This window comes from Trichosurus vulpecula, chromosome 4, assembly GCF_011100635.1.
Source record: "Trichosurus vulpecula isolate mTriVul1 chromosome 4, mTriVul1.pri, whole genome shotgun sequence".
In the NCBI taxonomy this organism is placed as follows: domain Eukaryota; kingdom Metazoa; phylum Chordata; class Mammalia; order Diprotodontia; family Phalangeridae; genus Trichosurus; species Trichosurus vulpecula.
In genome coordinates, this window is record NC_050576.1 from 392,884,642 (window position 1) to 392,903,858 (window position 19,217).

Genomic DNA, 19,217 nt, shown 5'->3' on the forward strand with positions numbered 1-19,217 from the left:
CATATACCACAACTTGTTCAGCCATTCCCCAATTGATGGGCATCCTCTCAATTTCCTGTTCTTGGCCACCACAAAAAGAGCTGCTATAAATATTTTTGTATATATGGGTCCTTTTCCCATTTTTATGATCTCTTTGGGATACAGCCTTAGATGCGGTATTGCTGGGTCAGAGGGTATGCACATTTTTATAGCCCTTTGGGCATAGTTCCAAATTGCTCTCCAGAATGATTGGATCAGCTCACAGCTCCACCAACAATGAATTAGTGTTCCAACTTTCCCACATCTTCTCCAACATTTATCATTTTCCTTTTTTTTTGTCATATTAGCCAATCTGATCAGTGTGATGTGGTACCTCAGAGTTGCTTTGATTTGCATCTCTAATCAATAGAGATTTATATGACTATAGATAGCTTCAATTTCTTCTTCTGACATCCCTTCAAAATCTTGACCTTATCATTAATCAGTTCAACTTGACATTGTGTTCTACCCTTGAATCCTTCCCCTCACTGCTCTATTGTCATTCAGCCCTTTCCAAATCCCAGCCCTGGGTCAGCACTACCTACCACTAGCCTTTTTCAGTTTTGTCTCTGCTCTCTAGCTACTGGAGAAGTCACACAAACCTGTTGACTAGGTCCTCTACGAATTTATGCTACCCACTTAGCTGGGTCCTAACTACTGCATACAGGCCTTTCATTCTTCCCTATCACAGAAGAAGTTACAGTTTTTATTCCAAACTTCTTAAACCACCTGTGCCACTCCTACTAACCTCAGTAGGTTAAGTCTCAATAGAAGATCTCACCTCTTACTTCAATGGAAAAAAAAAAAAAACAAACAACCTTGAAATTTTCCCTTGCAAATTCCATTTTCTCCCCATTTCTCCATATCAAACCTCCCCATTTCTACACATGAAACCAATTGCTGACCCTTAGAAGCCAGTTCTAAGGCTGTGAACTTATGACCTATGTCTCATCCCCCATAGATGGATGAACCCTGAAATTCTTTTCTGGCCCTTCTTCTCTGCTTCCTCTATACTCTCTATGGTATCTCATTAGCTACCATACTTTAATCTATTTATATGCATATAGGATGTATATGCATATATATGCACATATACACATTAGTGTGTATATATACATATGTATGTGTGTATATGTACATATGTGTGTATATCTATATATCTCTCTATATATCTCATTCTCTCTCTCATATATATATACATACATATATATGTATGTATGTATGTATGTATGTATATATATATATATATATATATATGATAGGTAGATGGATGGATACAAATACACACACACACACACATACACATACTTATCTATCTCCAGCCCAGTCCTTATCTCCTTCTCAAACTCCAGTTCCATATCTCCAACTGCCCATTTGCTTGTCCCAAAAGCATCTCAAACTCAACATGACCAAAAGAGATGTCATTCCTTTCCCTTTAAACCCACCCTTCCTCTTGGCCTCCCTATTTTTAGTTAGGGCAACACCATTCTCCTAGTCACCAGGGATGCAACTGCATCTTCAACTCTTCCCTCATATTCACCTCACCTATACAGTTGCCAAGCTTCCTCAATTCTAGTTCCATAGCTACGTCTAGTAACTGTCCTCTTCTCTGTATTTCTCAACCATTCTGATTCTGATCCTTATTACCTCTGTCTCAGAGTGCTGCAATAGCCTCCTATTCGGTCTCCCTGATTTTAGACTCTCCCCATTCTAGGTCATTCTTCCCTCAGCCACCAAAGCAACATTCCTAAAGCACACATTTGAACATGTCACTGTCCCTCAATAAACCCCAGGAGTTCCCTATTATCTCTACAATCAAATATAAACTCTCCTGTTTGTCATTCAAAACCCTTCACAGACTGGCTCCAATTTGCCTTTATAAACTTATTAGACTTTATTCCCCTTTACACAAACGAGAGTTCAGCCAAAGTAGGCTTCTTGCTATTCCTCACACATAACATTACATCTCCCATCTCTGTTACTTCCCACAGGCTTTCCCCATGCCTGGAATTCATTCCTCCACCTCCTCCTTTCTACTTCTCAAAATCCCTAGTTTTCCTGAAAACTCAGCTCCAGTCTCACCTTCTATATGCTTATGAGGCTTTTCCTGATCCATCCGCAGCTGCTAGTACCTCCCTCCAAAAATAACCTTGTGTCTATTTCATATATTTTATATTTATTCATATTTATTTTATGTTATATTTATATGTATCAAATATATTTTATTCACATATAAAATTTTATATTTATGTTATTTACATATTATTTATATATTTTATATTTATGTATAAAATATACTTTTATACTTATTTCATGTATGTATTTTCTTTACCAACAGGATTTAAGTTCCTTGCATGCAGGGGCTATTTCATTTTTGTATTTATAATCAAGCCACCTAGCACACAGTAGGCATTTGATATGCACCTAATGATTGACTAGTTGAGAGAAGAGAGTGATTGGAATAATAGGAAATCTGAGAGTCATTGAGAGACTGATTTCTAAAATATCTGTGCAGATGTAAAGACCCACTTAAGATAAGATGACACATTTGTAGACAGCCCAGCTGTCTTCCTATCTTGATAACTTCCAGCATATCGCTTTTTGTTCAAATATGAACAAAGAAAGTAGATGGCAGGAAATATTCAAGGTTGACCACTAGTACGGCAGAAATGGCACCTCAAATAGGTCAGAAATTCAAAGGTGAAAGAGAGGACACCACTGAAATGTCTGGCAACGAAAACGGCTAGACAAGGGAGAGGCAGGAAAGGGTTGACAGAGTAGGGGAACAGGGAAGAAGAAGAATTCTTCCATGCTGGGACATCTCTTTAACCACAAAATAAGTAGTTATGTACATATTCTTTTCCCACAGACTCTGATGGTATCTGCAGTTTATTTTTAGTTTTATGCAGTCTGGAGAGCTGATGCTCCGTTACTGAAGTCTCCATTGTCATGGAAATCTCACCTGGACTTCTGAATCAGCATCAACATGCTGCAGCTGAAACCAAGTATCTCTGTTATGATACTTCTGGAGGTCTTCCTTCTGTATGGCCACTTTTCCTACAGGCACAAGGCAAAAGAAAAGAAATACAACGTAAGATCAGGAATCTACCAGCTTGGACCAGTTTCACTAAAAGAACACTTCATCTATTCATCACCCAAGATTATTTATTCTAAATAGAGACACCAATTAAATTACTTGTCTCATAGTCTTCATTTTCCCATGACCTGGTTTTTTCCAAAACTCCACTGACATTTAGGTTTCAGAAACTTTACAAGCTAACATTTTGAAGGTACAAGCTCTTCCCATCTTCTTCCCCAATCCTAGTACTTTAATTAATGACCCTGCTGGCTGCCCAATCTTCCCAGTAGAAGATTGCTATGGAGTGAAAAATATTATTATAATGTCTTAAATTTAAGAAATTCTGCACATCTCTACATGGTGCTCAAAGCTGTGCCATATATTATTCTTTCACTCATCCTGAACATATCCCCAGGGAGACAAGAGAGAGGTATTATCATCGTCCTCATCTTACAGATGGGGGTGAGGAAAACTGGGGGCGAATTGTGATAACAAGAAAGCACAAAGTAGCAACTCAAGCTTGTTTATGAAGTTCAGCAGCTTAGCTCATGCATTGGCGCCTAAAGTTAAGAATGAGGCAATAACAAATGATTTGCTTCCCACATAGAGTGGTAGAGCATCTGTGTTCCATGTGCCAGCTTTCATTATTTTCAGGGCAATGCAGATATCTGCATTTTAAAAATAAATTCAAGTCATACAGAACTTTTAGGGCTGGGGAAGGACACAGTTCCCCCGAAACGGCTCCCTCTTCTCACAATGCATTTGGTCATCATAGAACCTAAAGGTAGAGTGCCATATTTGGAAGGAAGGAAAGGGCAGTTTGGCATGGTGGAGAAGACACTGGATTCAGAGCAAGTAGCCCTGGTCTTGAGCCTTAGCTCCTGCCAAAATTGTGTAACTCAATAAGTCACTTCATCTCTGAACTTTCTTTGTCTGTAAAGTGGGGCTGATACCATATGTGCCACCTATCTCCCAGAGTGGTTTTGAGGAAAGCATTTTGCAAACCATAACATGCATAGAAAATATGAGTCTAATGGACTGTCACCTCAGGCACTTATGTGACCATGGGCAAGTCACTTCACTGCTCTAAGACTCAGTTTCTTTATAAATAAAGGGAGGAGGCTGGACTCAATAATCTCTAAGGTCCAGCAGCTCAGTGGACTTGGGGTCAGGAGGCCCTGAGTTCAAACCATGTACTAGCGGTGTGACCCTGAGTAGACCTCTCCTGATCTCAGTTTTCTCATCTGTAGAATGGGGATGGTAATAGCATCTACCTCACAGGGTTGTTGTGGGGATAAAATAAAACAATGTGTGTTAAGTACTTTGTAAATCTCAAAGAACTATATAAATGCTAGATGGTAGCAGTAGTAGCAGTGGTGGCGGTCATGGTGGTGGTAGTAGTAGTAGTAGTAGTAGTAGTAGTAGTAGTAGTAGTAGTAGTAGTATTTGAGCTCTAAAGCTATGATCCTGTGAACTCCATTGAGGGACCAAATCATTCCCCCAGTCAATCCATTCCCCTTCTCTAACAAACCAATCCCATATGCTTCTAGCAATACGGATTAGCTAGAAGGGCCAAGAGAATTGGGTGCCTTCTTCTGAGAGACAAATAGAGATGCAGAGGAGCACTTCTGCCATTTGGGACATCTGCCTCATACCTCTCTACTTATTTGAAGCTGTCGATCCTTCAAAGTTCAACTTAAGCACAGTGCCACCTCCTCCATGAAGTTCTTCACGACTACCCCCAGTTCATAATGATCTTTCCCTTTTTAGAGCTTCTCTAGCAAAGTGTTTTTCCTTACCAACCATTTGGAATTTATTTTTACTTTTTAATCCCTCCCGTATTCATGTCTTGTTTCTCCGACTAAACCTACATCACAAATTCCTTGGGGGAAGAGATTACATCTTAAATATCTTTGTTTTTCCCATGGCACCAAGCACGTAGCTACCATTCAATATAGGTTTATTGATCAGCATAGTGTCTGGCCCATAGCAGGTACTTAAGAAACACTTGTAGACTGACTGATTGGCCAGTGTGAGTTCCCCTCCTTGGTATCTGGTCATGGAGTTTGCTCTTCAGTGCCTCTCAAAAGGTAACCAAAAGCACAAGTTTTGGGATTGACAGATCAGCTTCTAGAGGGAAATTAGTCCTTAAGAAATAAGATTGGCAACTTCCTGGAAACCAGAAGCTCCCCATAACAGTTGATACCATGAAGATTCACCAACTATAGGAACAAAACCAACAGAAATGACAACTGTGTTACTCTGGTCTTGGTGACGCTACACTAATGAAGCCAAGCCAGGGTTCGGTATCCAAAAATTTAGGTTAGTTTCTTATTTATTCTTTCTAACATCTTACAGACATCTGCTATTAATCGAAGAGAGATCTAGGTTGAAATCTCTCTTCTGTGGACCATGAGTATGTCACTTTGTCTCTTTAGCCTCAGTTTGCAAATGATACCAAAATGTACCCTTTCTTTAACGTATGTCAGTAACAAGGTTATAACCAAATATTTGCTATATGTAGGTAGCACAGTGGAAAGAACACTGAATTTAGAGAGATATTGGTGGCATAGTAGATAGGGTGGTGGGTGTGGAGTCAGGAAGACCTGAGTTCCAATCTAGCCTCAGATACTTACTAGCTGTGTGACCCTGAGCAAGTCACTTAACTCTATTTGCCTCAGTTTCCTCATCTGTCAAAAGAGCTGGAAAAGGAAATGGCAAACTGCTTCAGTGTCTTTGCCAGGAAAACCCCAGATGGGGTCATGAAGAGTCGGACATGACTGAAAATGACTGAACAGTGACAACAACTCCATGGGGGGTCCCACAGTCCCAGCTGGAAGTTATTCTCCTTACTCTCAGTATAGCACTATACCCCAGGACACAAATGGACCCACACGCATGTCTCTGCACACACAGAGCCAGTTACATACAAGCTACTGGAGAATATGCTAAAAGAGGAGCCTAAATAGTGTCAACTGTTATAGTATTATCAGCTATTATTACTTGTTCCTGGAACATCAGCCCATCTTCTATACTTGGAGTTCTTAAGCTTTTTTGTGTCATGGATCCCTTTGGTAGCCTGGTGATACCTAGGGATATCTTTTCAGAATAATGCTTTTAAATGCATAAAATAAAACATATAATTACAAAGCAAGTCAATTACCATTAGACAAACGCCATTATCAAAATATCTTTATTTTAAAAAACAAAAACAAGATTATAGACCTCTGGCTAAAAGCCTCTGATCTGCAGCCTCAGCTTGCTACCTGAACCTGTTATCTTGTATTGAATCAATGGAAGGGAGATGAAGGAAGAGAATACATCTTACAACCTTCAGCCTTCCTCTATCCCATGTCACTTGTTTGCCTAGCTGTCAATCAAGCCAGCCAACCAAAGGAAGCAATCAATATGACTCTTACAAGTTGACTTATTTCAGATTGACAGCTCAGGCAGTTGAGAGACCTAGGATTACATCTTTAGACTTGAAAGCTGAAAATCAACTCGTTGAAATGACACCTTTGAGAGATGAGGAAACCAAGGCCCAGAGAGATAGTAATGTGCCCCCAGTCACACAGTTCTACTAACTTTAAATCCAGTGTTCTTTTCACTGTACTATATACGTACAACAAATATTGGTAATGTTCATAGAAAAAGGAAGGAATGATTGCTTTCCCTTATATTAACCCAAATAACTATTTCCAGGGCTCAATTAGTACTACTTTCTTCCATACAGCCCTGGTCAGAAATGCCATTTTAGTAAAGCAAGGGGAGCATTTGAATTCAATAAACTGGGAGGGACTTGAGACCATTTAATTTTCCTACCTTTCAGATACTAGAGACCACCAAGTCCACCATTTTAGGGCAGACATCTGCAGGTATGCTTTTCTCACTGGTTAATTTTCCCATTTCATAAAGCAATCCTAGAACATGTTCTGGTGTAATTTCCTTTGCCTCTGAACAATAGCTAGCGGCATGATTCACTGTCATATTTCCAGCAAATTATATGCCACAAGTGCATCTGTATTTTGTTTTTGCAAAAGGGACATAGCTCACTCAGCACTGAGATAGTTAGCACTATTAATTATGTTCACTTAATTGGCTTACACGAGTATTTAATTCTACACATCAGAATTCCTTTCTGTGACAATGACCTCTACTCGTTGACTAGAGCAATCTATCAAATGACATACATAGAAGAGAAAACAGCATAACTACTTTACGTAGCTTTAGTGTGCTTCATGGAAGGAAGGAAGGAAGGAAGGAAGGAAGGAAGGAAGGAAGGAAGGAAGAAAGGAAAGAAAGATGGAAGGAAAGAAGGAAAGAAGGGAGGGAGGAAGGAGGAAGGGAGAGAGGGAGGGAGGGAGGGAGGAAGGAGGAAGGGAGGGAGGAAGGAAGGAAGGAAGGAAGAGAGGGAGGGAGGAAGGGAGGAAGAGAGAGAGGAAAAAAGGAAAGAAAAAAGAGAGAAAGAAAAGAGGTGAGAGAGAGGGGAAAGGCAAAGTAAGGGAAGGGTAAGGAAGGTTAGCATAGGGAAAGATAAGAAGGGAAGGCTAGGGAAGGGATGGAAAAGGAATACATAGACAGGGCATAATGTGCATAGTAGCAGGGAGTGTTAAAAATGGAATACTACTTCGACTCAATTTCTTATCTGCATAGAAACTTAAAGAGAAACACAATTACATGGTTCTTGGGTTTTTTCTGGCCTAGCAATCATGCAATTACAAGTGCATAATGACACACTTTAAGACTCAGCCTTATAATTCTTTCCTCCGCCTTCCACCATAGGCAGAGGACAAGTTGTTCTGCTCCACGGTCCTCTCTCCATTCCTCAGTTCTTCTACCATGTCTTACCCTTTGGCTCGTTATTCCTTTTGATCACTTTTTTCCCCTTGGCCTTAAAACCCATAACCACTTCCCAACAATCCCTCCATGCCCTGCTTCCTTTCAGCACTTGAAATAGCCCCTGGACATATGCCTTGTGTTTCCTTCAAAAGTGTGGATCAGGTGCCTAGTTCTTGGACAACTTTGCCTTTCCACCCATTGACAATATGGTAAAGTCCTTCTGCAACACAGCAACATCGATCAACAACCAACATTTGTGGAACATCCCTAGATCATTGGGCAATGCCTGTTCCTGTCTAGTGAAATAGGAAAAGAAACCTTCATGCTCATCAGTGATCATCAGTGGTAACCTCACAGCTCCTGCAATTTTTTAATCTGAGCTATTCAACTGAAGATGTAGTTGTTTCTCATGTTCATTACCTGAAAACTGAAAATGGAATGGGGAGGACACAAATCTTTGATTTGTGGGTGAATCCTATAATTTACAGATCATTAGTGTCCTTTAAATGCTATTCTGAGACAGAATGTGAAGAGCCAGCACTCCTACAGTCCTTCAGCAAGGCTGTGGGATCTATTTTGATCTATGACAAGGTGCATCTTCTGAGGTTCCTAACCAGTTGGGTGGCCTTGTTAATTAGCCATTCTGAGCCTTAGTGTCATTCTCTGTAAAACAAGGAGGCTGGGAGCTCTAAAATTACATAATTATGATATGCAACCAGTGTACTGAAAATAAAATAGCATTCCTAAATAGACAATTGTTTACTTTTTATCCTGAACTTTCCCACTTCCTGACCTAGACCTTCAGGGAAAGATCAATTACTCAATCAATAAACACTTATGAAGCATCTATTGTGTGTCAGACACTGTGATAAACCCTAGGGGTGCAAAAAGAGGCAAAAGACAGTCCCTGCTGTCACTCTCAAAATGAGATCTAAAACTCAAAAAGCATTATAATCACATAATGGATAAACTAGGATTTCACCAGTCATCTTTAAAAAAAATACTAGATATAAAATGATTAATAAATACCCTTTCTAATCACCCGAGGCAGTGGAAGCCCACCAGCACCATCCACAAACAAATCAAATTGACTTTTACAACCATATCATAATATCATAATACTGTATGATTAAAACCAGGTTGAAAAAAATTATTTTTGACTTCTCTTTCTTCAGGGGTCCCATTCAAACACCCTCATCTACCTCCCAATTCTTTTATGATCCAAGAGTCTGCTTACCAGCACATCTAGTTACAAAACATTTTATATCTCTCATGTGATCACAGATTTACAGTTCAACCAAAAGAAAATACATTTTCAAGGGTCACCCCACTTTGGGGTAATATAAACCCAACCTAAGGATATTCAGAGCTTTATTGCTGTAGAATATAGAAAGAAGAGTAATATACATTTACCAAAGTGGGAAAGGTAGGTAGGGATCAGGCTGTAAATATCCTTAAAAGCTGAACAGAAGAGTTTATATTCACTACCAGAGACAAGAGGAAGACATTGGAGTTTACTGAGTAGGCAAGTGACATAGACCTAGACTCTAAGAAAATCACTCTGGCAATTGTAGGGTTTATGGAATATAAGATCTTCCCCACCCATTAATAGGCCTATGTGACCACATGTGTCCCTTTTTTTCCTGGAACAGGGGGCATGTTCTCAGGTCTAAAGGTATACTTATATTTTGATCACAGATGTCTTACTGCTTTGAGCTCTGGCCCAGCTCACAGCTGTGATACATCCTGAGTCACACAGAGCCCATTGGGGGAGGAACGTGCCTAAGGGAAAGCTTGCTTAGGGGAAGCTTGCTTGCAGGAAGGCTTTCACACCTTTTTGTAATTAGGCACTGAGGGCAGGTTGTGATGCCTTTTGGCTCTGAGAAGTATATCTATATATATATATTCTGAGGTAAGATTTTACTTTGGGTGCTCATTCATGGGAAGAATGTTCATGTGATTTGGCCAGATGAGTCTCTGGGTAGCTGTTGTTAAGGAGCCCCCCGGCTTTGTGAACCCAGATGTGGGCACTCCCTGTCTGGTGACTATGTATCTAATACTTTGTTCAGACAATTGGAGCCCAGTCTGTTGGATTTCTGTGCTAATTTCTCTGCTTGTATTTTCTCCACGTTCAGGGTGCTGACCTTTCCCTTCAACTAGTGAATGATTTATATATGTTTCATTAAAGTAAGATTGTTGATCCCCTTAAAGTTGCCTTTCCTTTAGAAAAGCAGATCAAAGAATCTGTGCTAGCAGGCCATCCTGGGTGGGCCAGGGTACTTGCTGTTGCAGCTGTGCAGAGGATGGACCAGAGAGGGGACAGACTTGAGGAAGGGAAAGCAGCTAGGAGGCTATTGCAATACTCCTGGAGAGAGGTTTTAATGCTCTAGTTATATATGTATTTAATCATGTCTTTTATGCCACTTTGGTGTTATCATTCATTATATGCTGTAGGTATTTTTAAAAATTAATTTAATCTTTTATTTTCAACATTCACTTTGATAAGATTTTGAGTTCTAAATTTTTCTCCCTCTCTTCCTCCCCCTCTCCCCAAGATGGTAAGCAATAGGGGCCATACATGTACAATCATATTAAACATATTTCCACATTAGTCATGTTGTGAAAGAAGAATCAGAACAAAAGGGAAAAACCACAAGAAAGAGAAAAGAGAAAGAGAAAATAATTTGTTTCGATGTGCATTCGGACTCCGTAGTTCTTTCTCTGGATGTGGATTATGCTGTAGGTGTTTCCACCAGAGATCTCTTCATTGCTTTTTGGATCACTTGCAATTTTACTTCTTCTAAGACAGTGACATTCCATGAATCAAAGCCATAAGACATCATAGGGAGAATACTGAGTATTATAAAGATGGGTTTTTGCAGTAACGAGCAGCTTGGCATCATTATAAGTACTGTGTAATTTCCCCCAAAGATGATCCAGCCCAAGTTTCTCCATCAGTTCCAAGTATACTGTAGGAGTAGGTAGATAGATTAGATAGAAAGAAAGAGATGTAGATAGATATAAAGAGATAAATGTATATCTACAGGCAGATAGATTTAGAAAACACACACAGATGTACTAACTCGCTAAGCTGTTTGAGTAACTGCTTACTATAATCTGGGCAAATATGTATTCATCCATTTTCTTTTTCCATAGCAGATCTTCCAAGCCAACTCATGAAATGGACAGGTCCCTAACCACTCACCTCAAGGCACTATGGCAGGCATTCTTTTACCACATTCTGTTCTCAAGCATTGTGCTTAACAGCTAGGGATAAAAAAAAGGCAAAAGACAGTCCCCATCCTCAAGGAACTTACAATCTAAAGGGGCAGGCAACATGCAGACAACTACATACAAAGCAATCTGTATACAGGATAAATAGGAAATAATGAATAAAGGGAAGACCCTGGAATTAAGAGGGGTTGGGAAAAGCTTCCAGTAGAAGGTGGGATTTTAGTTGGGACTTAAAGGAAGTCAGAGGTCTGTAGGTGGATGGAGACCATTCCAGGCATGGGAGGAAGCCAGAGAAAATGACCAGAGCCCAGAGATGAAGTGTCTGTAGCAAGAGAAGGTTGGAGCAGAAGAACTCCCAAGTCCCAAATGGTTCTAGAAGTCATAGATTCAGTCTAATTCCAAGTACTTCAAGGATCAGGATGGTGTTTAAAAAGCAAAAAGACATACGGAAAGGTACTTAGTCAATGCTTTTTGATTGATCCTATTCCTAATCAATGCCAAGAAAACTCTAGAAGAAGACTTATTATTAAAGACCTTGCAATCAACTTTGGGACCTCAGAACTGGACTTGGTGTGGCTTACATGGAATTGAACATAAGTCTCAGCAGCAAAGAGCCCCTGAAGACTCTGTTTTTGTTCAGGGTTTGAAATGAAAGCTCCAGGAAAATGTCTCTAGAAACACAGCCCTTGGACTAGAATAATGGACCTGTCTAAAATGAAAACTGGTTATGTCTCAAAGAAATGTGTTAATCAGTCTAAAGTAAATCTAGACAGCCTACACAAGTAGAGACTTGGTTATCTTTGCATCACAAGTACACATGTGCCAGGCCAAACTGCTTCAAATCAGGTAAATATTTCAAACTTGGATTGCTTCATCCCAACTTAATACAAGAAGTGAACCATTAACCAACAATCATGGGAAGGGAGGGAGGGGGATAAGGAAAGTAGGATACGGAGAAAGAGGGGCCGATGGGGAGAAGGGGAGGAAGGGAGGAGAAGAAGAAAGAAAGAACAGTAACCAGATACCTTAGTCAGCATGTATTTATCCCTTCTTAAAACACGAAAGCCTCCAGTGTTCTGAGGTGGGCAATGAATATGAAAGTAAAAGACCTTCACTAATTTGAGATGAAAAACAAGCAAAGGGAGAAACTGGGCTAAGATTTCCCCTTCTGCCTGGGTGGGGATGGGCGTCAAGGAGATGTTAAGTAAATACATTCTTTTTAAACATTCCTATGTCTGTTTGACAGTTTGAGATCAAATAATAAGCTCATTCCACCCCAAGAAGAACTTTTTCACCTACATGTAAAAATACCTTAAGAAGCATACTGAAGTCCTTAATATGTGAACAGCATAAAGCCAACTAAAGCTGCATTGTTTTTCAACTAAGCCACTAAGCCTAGACAGAAAAAAAAAAACAGGTTCTAGAAAGTATACTATACTCTACTGGATAAGAGTTCCCCCATGACCACACACGCACACACGCGTGCACACACACACACACACACACACACACACACACACACACCCCACCATGTATTTCCGCCCTTAAGCCTTGCTACAAAAGGGTGGAGAAGGGGATGAGAGGGGAGACTATGAGCACAGAGGTTGATGACTCAATGTGAAGGAAATGAGCCACATGCATGTACTACTAAAGAACCTCTCCTTTTGACCAAAAGTTAAAGAAATAAAAAAAGAAAGAAAAACTGTTCAGAGGAGGTAAAATGAGGACCTGATCAGGAAACATCAATTCCAGTGGCATAATTATATAAGCTTCCATTTCTTTTAAAGAGTTAAGGGGAGGACAACATATACATTTTTAATCAGCAAGTGTAAAATACTCTGCAGATGGTAAGGAGAGAGAATGGAAACATCTCTGTGGCTTTCTCCAGTTCTGTATCTACCAAAAGTTATGGAAAGTCCCTATATCCAACCTTCCTATCCTATCCAAGAAACAGGGAATCTGGAGACTCTGAACTTTGTGGTTCATGGGGAATGAATATATTTTAAGCAATCATCTCCCTATTCCTTATTCAGCTGGTATAAGCTGTGGGGCCTTGGGCACATCATTTTATCTTGCTGAGTCCCTGGTTCCTCATCTGTAAAATGGGCCATAAGCCTGTAGAACCCAGCTCACAGAGTTTTTGTGAGGATCAAATGAATTATAGTACATTAAGTGCTACAAACCTTAAAGCAGTATGGAAGTTTGTTGTTATTTTTATTCTATATAAAATGGAGATCTACCTAATGGCGTTATTTTTTAAAGTTCACAATAAAAAAGAAAAATGAATTTAAAAACTAAGAACAAAAAGAAAGGAGCATTAATTTTATTCTGTTTGGCTTCAGAAGGCAGAAATAGGACCAATGGGTGGAAGGTATGGATAGACAAATGTCACTTCAATATAAGGAAGAACTTCCTAATAATTGGAGCAGAGAGAGTTATTTTGAAGAAAATGTTTTGTAAATGATAAAGAAATATGGAAATATGAGCTATTACCATTATTGTTAAACTGAAGACTACCTAGTTTTAGGAATGGTTTCACACCTATGAGCCGCCCACAAAGGAAAGGGAAACCAAGAACCCCAGAAAAGGCATCAGCCAAAATACTTCATTAAAACATTAAATATTTTGACTGTTTTTTTTAAATCTGATCATCTTCACATGTAAGAGATATAACTGTGAGTCAGAGCAAAAAGCAAATTAGTCAGAGAAAGGAAAAGGAGTGAGACAAGGGGAAAAAAATGACCGAGAGGCGTCTTACAACAGGAAATGGTTTCCGTGTAATAAGCAACAGAAATATGAGAAGCACATTTATTCTATCCATATACAATTAAATAGTAAACAACCTTTCCTACTAAGCAGCTAGTCACTTTGCTAAAACTGTAACATCTAGCGGCTCTGGAGCAAGTAAATGGAAAGGGCATGCGACTGGTCTCTCTCTCTCTGACCTCCGTCATAAAAAGACTATCTGGCCTTAAAGCAAAGTACTTTCATCTCTCTCTCTTCCTTCCTTCCTCCCTGCCTTCCTCCCTTCCTTCCTTCCTCCCTTCCTTCCTTCCTCCCTCCCTTCCTTCCTCCCTCCCTTCTTTCTTTCTTTCCTTCCTTCCTCCTTTCCTTCCTCCCTCCCTCCCTTCATTCCTTCTTTCCTTCATCCCTCCCTCCCTCCCTCCCTTCCTTCCTTCTTTCCTTCCTTCCTTCTTTTTCTTCCTTTCTTTCTTGTATTTTGTACGATAGCGATGTTTGGGACCACTCACTGCCATTCACCTTACAGTAAATTTATGAAGATGGGATATTATATATACAATACACCTTAAGTTCCCCATATGGGAGATTTTCCAATGCATGCCAAGATGTTTTTTAAATGACACACAAAATCAGACAGTAAAGTTAATGGTGAATACAAATGACTAAATTAGATGTTTGAAGGTTGCCAGAAATACAACCCAGGGGAATAGATTGTTTTTCATTTTAATTGCACATATAACATACACACACTGTTTCTGTTGCCTGAATTAAATAGACACATCGGTCCAGGTCATCTTGAAACAGGCAACAGATGAACCACTAAGGACTGTGCAATGGATCTGCAAACTCTTAAATCTCTTGTGAAAAGACTGGGGTAAAAAAAAAATCAATGGATGAAAAGTATCAACAGAACACCTCTGAGACTTGCAGGAAATCTGTAGGATGACAGAGAGATAATAACCAGGGCTTAGAAAATTCTGGCTTCTCTAAAGAGTTGGAGAAAAAGTATTTCAGATGGAAGCCACATTCAAGCCTGTTTCAAACTTGACATCTCACAAGCCACAAGTATCATATAAGGTTGTCTGGGAAGGTTGCCTGCCTTTTCAAGAGTTTACCCTTGTCACTTTTCCTTGCCTATCCCACCAGGTAAACCAAGGAGAGGGCTTCCCTCAATTCATCAAGGCTTCCCTTCATTTCTTCCTTTCTTTATTCGATCTTGCCTCTCCAGCCATCACAACTGGTTAGCCATAAGCATCCAGCCTTTTCAGAGGACTGGGCATTTCCAAATTCCAGTAGGCTTAACATGGCACTCTGATTTTCAAAAGTGACTCAAAGGTAGATAAAGTGCAAGGGACTGAGGGGAGTAATGATGGTCTTGAACTCATTTAATGAATATTTGCTGATAGCCCACTATGTGCAAGCAGAGTTGGGGGGAAGGACAAAACTAAGGCACTGTCCTCATCCATGAGGAACTTGCAAGAAAAATAAAAGACATACACAAATAAATGTAATATATGTGAGAATATGGTAAGTGTCATAAGAGAGACATGAACAAAGGGCCATAGAGGCTTAGAGGAGGGAGATAACATCTACAAATAGAAAAAAATGATTAGGTTTAAATAAAAATATTAAGAAAAGCTTCATGGAGAAGGTAGCATTTGAGCTTGAAGTCTAAGTAGGAGTTTTAACAAGAGATTGGGGAAGGGGGAGAAGCACTGAGGCATCATCATCATCATTTTTCATTTCCATTACCTGTGATTTCATTGGTATCGGGAGTGCCCAAAGAGGAAACTCCCTCTACCAATGCAGAAAACTAATATGCTGTCATTTATAGTCTTAGAGAATTAACCTGGGGTTTGTGAACTTCTTGGGTTTTTTTTTTCCAATTATAACTGAATTTCAATAAAATTGGTTTCTTTTGTAATACTATTTTATTTTATACATTTAAAAAATCATTCTCAGAAAGGGTCTATAGACCCAACTAAATTGCCTGAGGGGTCCATGATACAAAAAAAAGTAGATACTCTGACTTAGAAAATTGTCTGGGGGTACTGAACAGTTCGTAGGGTCCAAGATATAGAGCTGTAAGAGATCTTAGAGGTCATTAAATCCAACCCCCTAATTTTAGAGATGATAAAACTTGGGCTTGAAGAAGTTAGTTGACTTCTCCAAGGTCACACAGCTATGGATTTGAATACCAGTCTTCCTGACTCCAGGATCAGTTCTCTACCTACTATACATAAACTCAGGGTCATGCAGCCAGTATGGGTCAGAGACGGGACTTAAAACCAGGTATTCTTGATCTGAAAGTGGCTTTCTGCCCATTGCTCGAGCCTACCTTACCTATAATAGCTGACATTTCTGTTTCAAATTTTCAAAGAGCTTTATAAAGACATTAACTCATTTGTGAAAGGACAACAATCTCATGAGGTAGGTACTATTTCTATTTAAGAGAAGAGGAAACTGAGACCCAGAGAGACTCAGTGACTTTCTCGTACAGCTCATAGGTATTGGAGGCAGGATTTGAACCTAAGGCTTCATGACTCCAGGTCCAATATTCTATCTACTATATCCTGTTGCTTCTCATGAGCAAAGACAAGAAGGTAGAAAAACATAGGGCATTTGAGGAGCTCAGTTTGATTTAAGTTGGTATGGGTTAAAGGAAGTAGGGGGAAAACATCCTGGAAAGGTACTATAGGTTGTGGTTAAATACTGAATAGAAAATGAGCAGTCTGAAGTTTTTTAAGAAAGAGAATGATATGATCAGGATTTTCTGATAAGAAGATTATTCTAGCTATGACATATAGGATGTATTGATAGAGAGCAGACCATTTAGGAAGCTAGTGCAAAAGTCCAAAAGAGCAAGTCAAAGCAACCTGAACTAGAGGATAGTGGGAATGGAAAGGAGGAGATGAATATGAGAGACACAGCAGAAATGTAATGAATTGGCCTTAAAAACTGGAGGGTGCAAAGCACATGCAATTGACCCTAGTATGGGTGACTAGTAAGATGGTGGTGTCACTAGCAGATATAGGGAAGCTAGAAGGAAATGCAGATTGGGAGAATGGGGTAGGATGATGAATTGGATTTTGGATATGGTGACTTCGAGGTGCTAACAGAATGTCCAGATGAAATCCATCAGGCAATTGGAAATGGACATCTGGAGTTTAGGAGAGAGGTCAGAGATAAAGATACGGAGTTGGGCATCATCTATATAACAGGAAATACTGAAGCTATGGGAGTCAATGATGTCATCAATGAAGAGAGCGCAAGAATTAAAAATATTCCAAGGACATAACCTTGGCTAATGCCCATGTTTAGAAACTGTCAGAGGAAACAGGGCCAAAGAAAGGAACAGACTGTATGGAGGGCCTAGCCGAGATTAGATAATGTGAACTCATAGACCTAATCGATTCAGTTTTGTGACTTTCCCTGGGGACATTTCATATGCCTGCTTCAGGGTAAGTAATTGATGGAGGTTGTCCAGGCTCAAAAACTGGCAAAGGAGGCATGGCAGAAGGGCGATGGGCAAAGGACTCTAGCATACTGAGGAACATGGTGGTAATTATTACCAATGAAGCCTATGCTGGTTTGCAAAGTCAAAGAAATGAGAAAGGAGAGCATCAGCTTTGACAAAAGGCCTGAAGTTCAAGATGGAGATAAAGAATAGGCTTTAGTTGCAGAAGGAGAGATGAGGTAGAAGGATAGAAAGTTGCCATCAAAGCTGAGGAATTCAGCATTCGAAAAGTAGGAAGTAGAAGAGTTGTTCCTTCTGGTAAGGTTCAAAGTGTGACCATGACATTGGGTGACCAGATTAGATCTAGATAAAGGTCATTGGTGTTGAGGAGGTTAAAGAACCAGCAGTGTTGTCAAATTGAGATGCTGAGGGGCAGATATAGACAAAAGAGTACTGGCTATGGAGACAGAGAACTTGACTATATTTACTCATTTTTAAATAAGAAATTTTGTTTATTTTTTCTTAATAGTATTTTATTTTTCCAATTACTTGTAAGGACAAATTTTAATATTCTTTTTTTCTAATTTTTGAGTTCCAAATTTTCTCCCTCCCTCCCTCACCTTTCCCTTCCCTAAGAAGATAAGCAATTTGATTTGACTACTTGCTCTTGAAAAAGATTCTTCCCTTCTCTGTAAAAGGAGTGAGTTGGGCTACCTAAATTACCTTTCTAACTCTAAATCCTATGAAGCCACTAAGAATGATAACAGGGAGAATGACAGGATAAACAAGATTCTAAGACTAAGTTGCAGACAATGTGCTGACTTGCGCTGGTGAAGGGAGTTTCCCACATGGGAGTTCCCTATACTAAAGAAATCACGGGTCCACTCCCCTATGCCTACTGGCTATTACTGAGCCTAGCACATAATAGGTAATTAATAAATGTTTGGTGACTGATTGATCAAGGATGGTAAATGTATCCCAGAGTTCTGAACATGACAGGGACAAGTATAGGAGGGGGTTAGGAGTAAAAGGGATGAATGAACTTCAAAAGGAAAGAGGTCACTATGATAGTGGCAGAACAGAGAAATAAAGAATATGCCAGTGGGTGTCTCCATGAGTTGGGGGGTGGGTGAGCAATGGCGAAGGATAAGGAGAATAGAAGAATCACATAACCTCAAGGAGAGGCCTTCATTATAAATGGTAACAAGGGCAGAAGTGACCTAAGGACAGAATCAGGTTCGAGTTGTTATTAGTAGTAGCAATAGTAATAATACTCATTAAATATATTAACATTGTATTAATGTTGACATTATTAACAACGAACCCATTTATATAATTGTATGCTATATAATTAATATGAACTATTAATGATATAACACATAATCATATTTATATGGAATGTAATTAATAATAATAATAATAATTATAGGGCAGCAAGATGGTGCAGAGGACAGAGCATTGGGCTTGGAGTCAGAATGACCTGATTTCAAATCCAGCCTCAGATATTTACTCTAGCTGTGTGACTCTGAGCAAGTCACTTGAACCTGTGTGCCTCAGTTTCCTCATGTGTAAAATGAGCTGGAGAAGGAAATGGCAAACCACTGCAGTATCTTTGTCAAGAAAACCCCAAAAGGGGTCACAAAGAGTCAGACACAACTGCAACAAATGAACAACAAAACAAAAATTAAAACGATAACAATTTATTGGACCAGACCTGTGATTTCACTGGCATAGGGAATTGTGGTGAGGAAACTACCCCCCTACCACTGCAGATCAGCACCTTGTCTTCAATATTCTATTCTTAGAGGATTCCCTGAGGCACTGAGAAGTTAAGGGGTTTGCCCAGAG

At 39.6% G+C, this 19,217-nt stretch overlaps 1 protein-coding gene across 2 annotated transcripts in view; it reads right to left on the reverse strand.

The window, feature by feature from the left end:
- Positions 1 to 19,217, reverse strand: part of RASA3 (RAS p21 protein activator 3) — a 298,273-nt gene that overhangs the window by 132,110 nt on the left and 146,946 nt on the right. For both annotated transcript variants that reach the window (XM_036756651.1, XM_036756650.1), the window contains exon 4: positions 2,981 to 3,075. In XM_036756651.1, the coding sequence (XP_036612546.1) occupies positions 2,981 to 3,075 (95 nt within the window). The remainder of the gene's footprint in view (positions 1 to 2,980; positions 3,076 to 19,217) is intronic.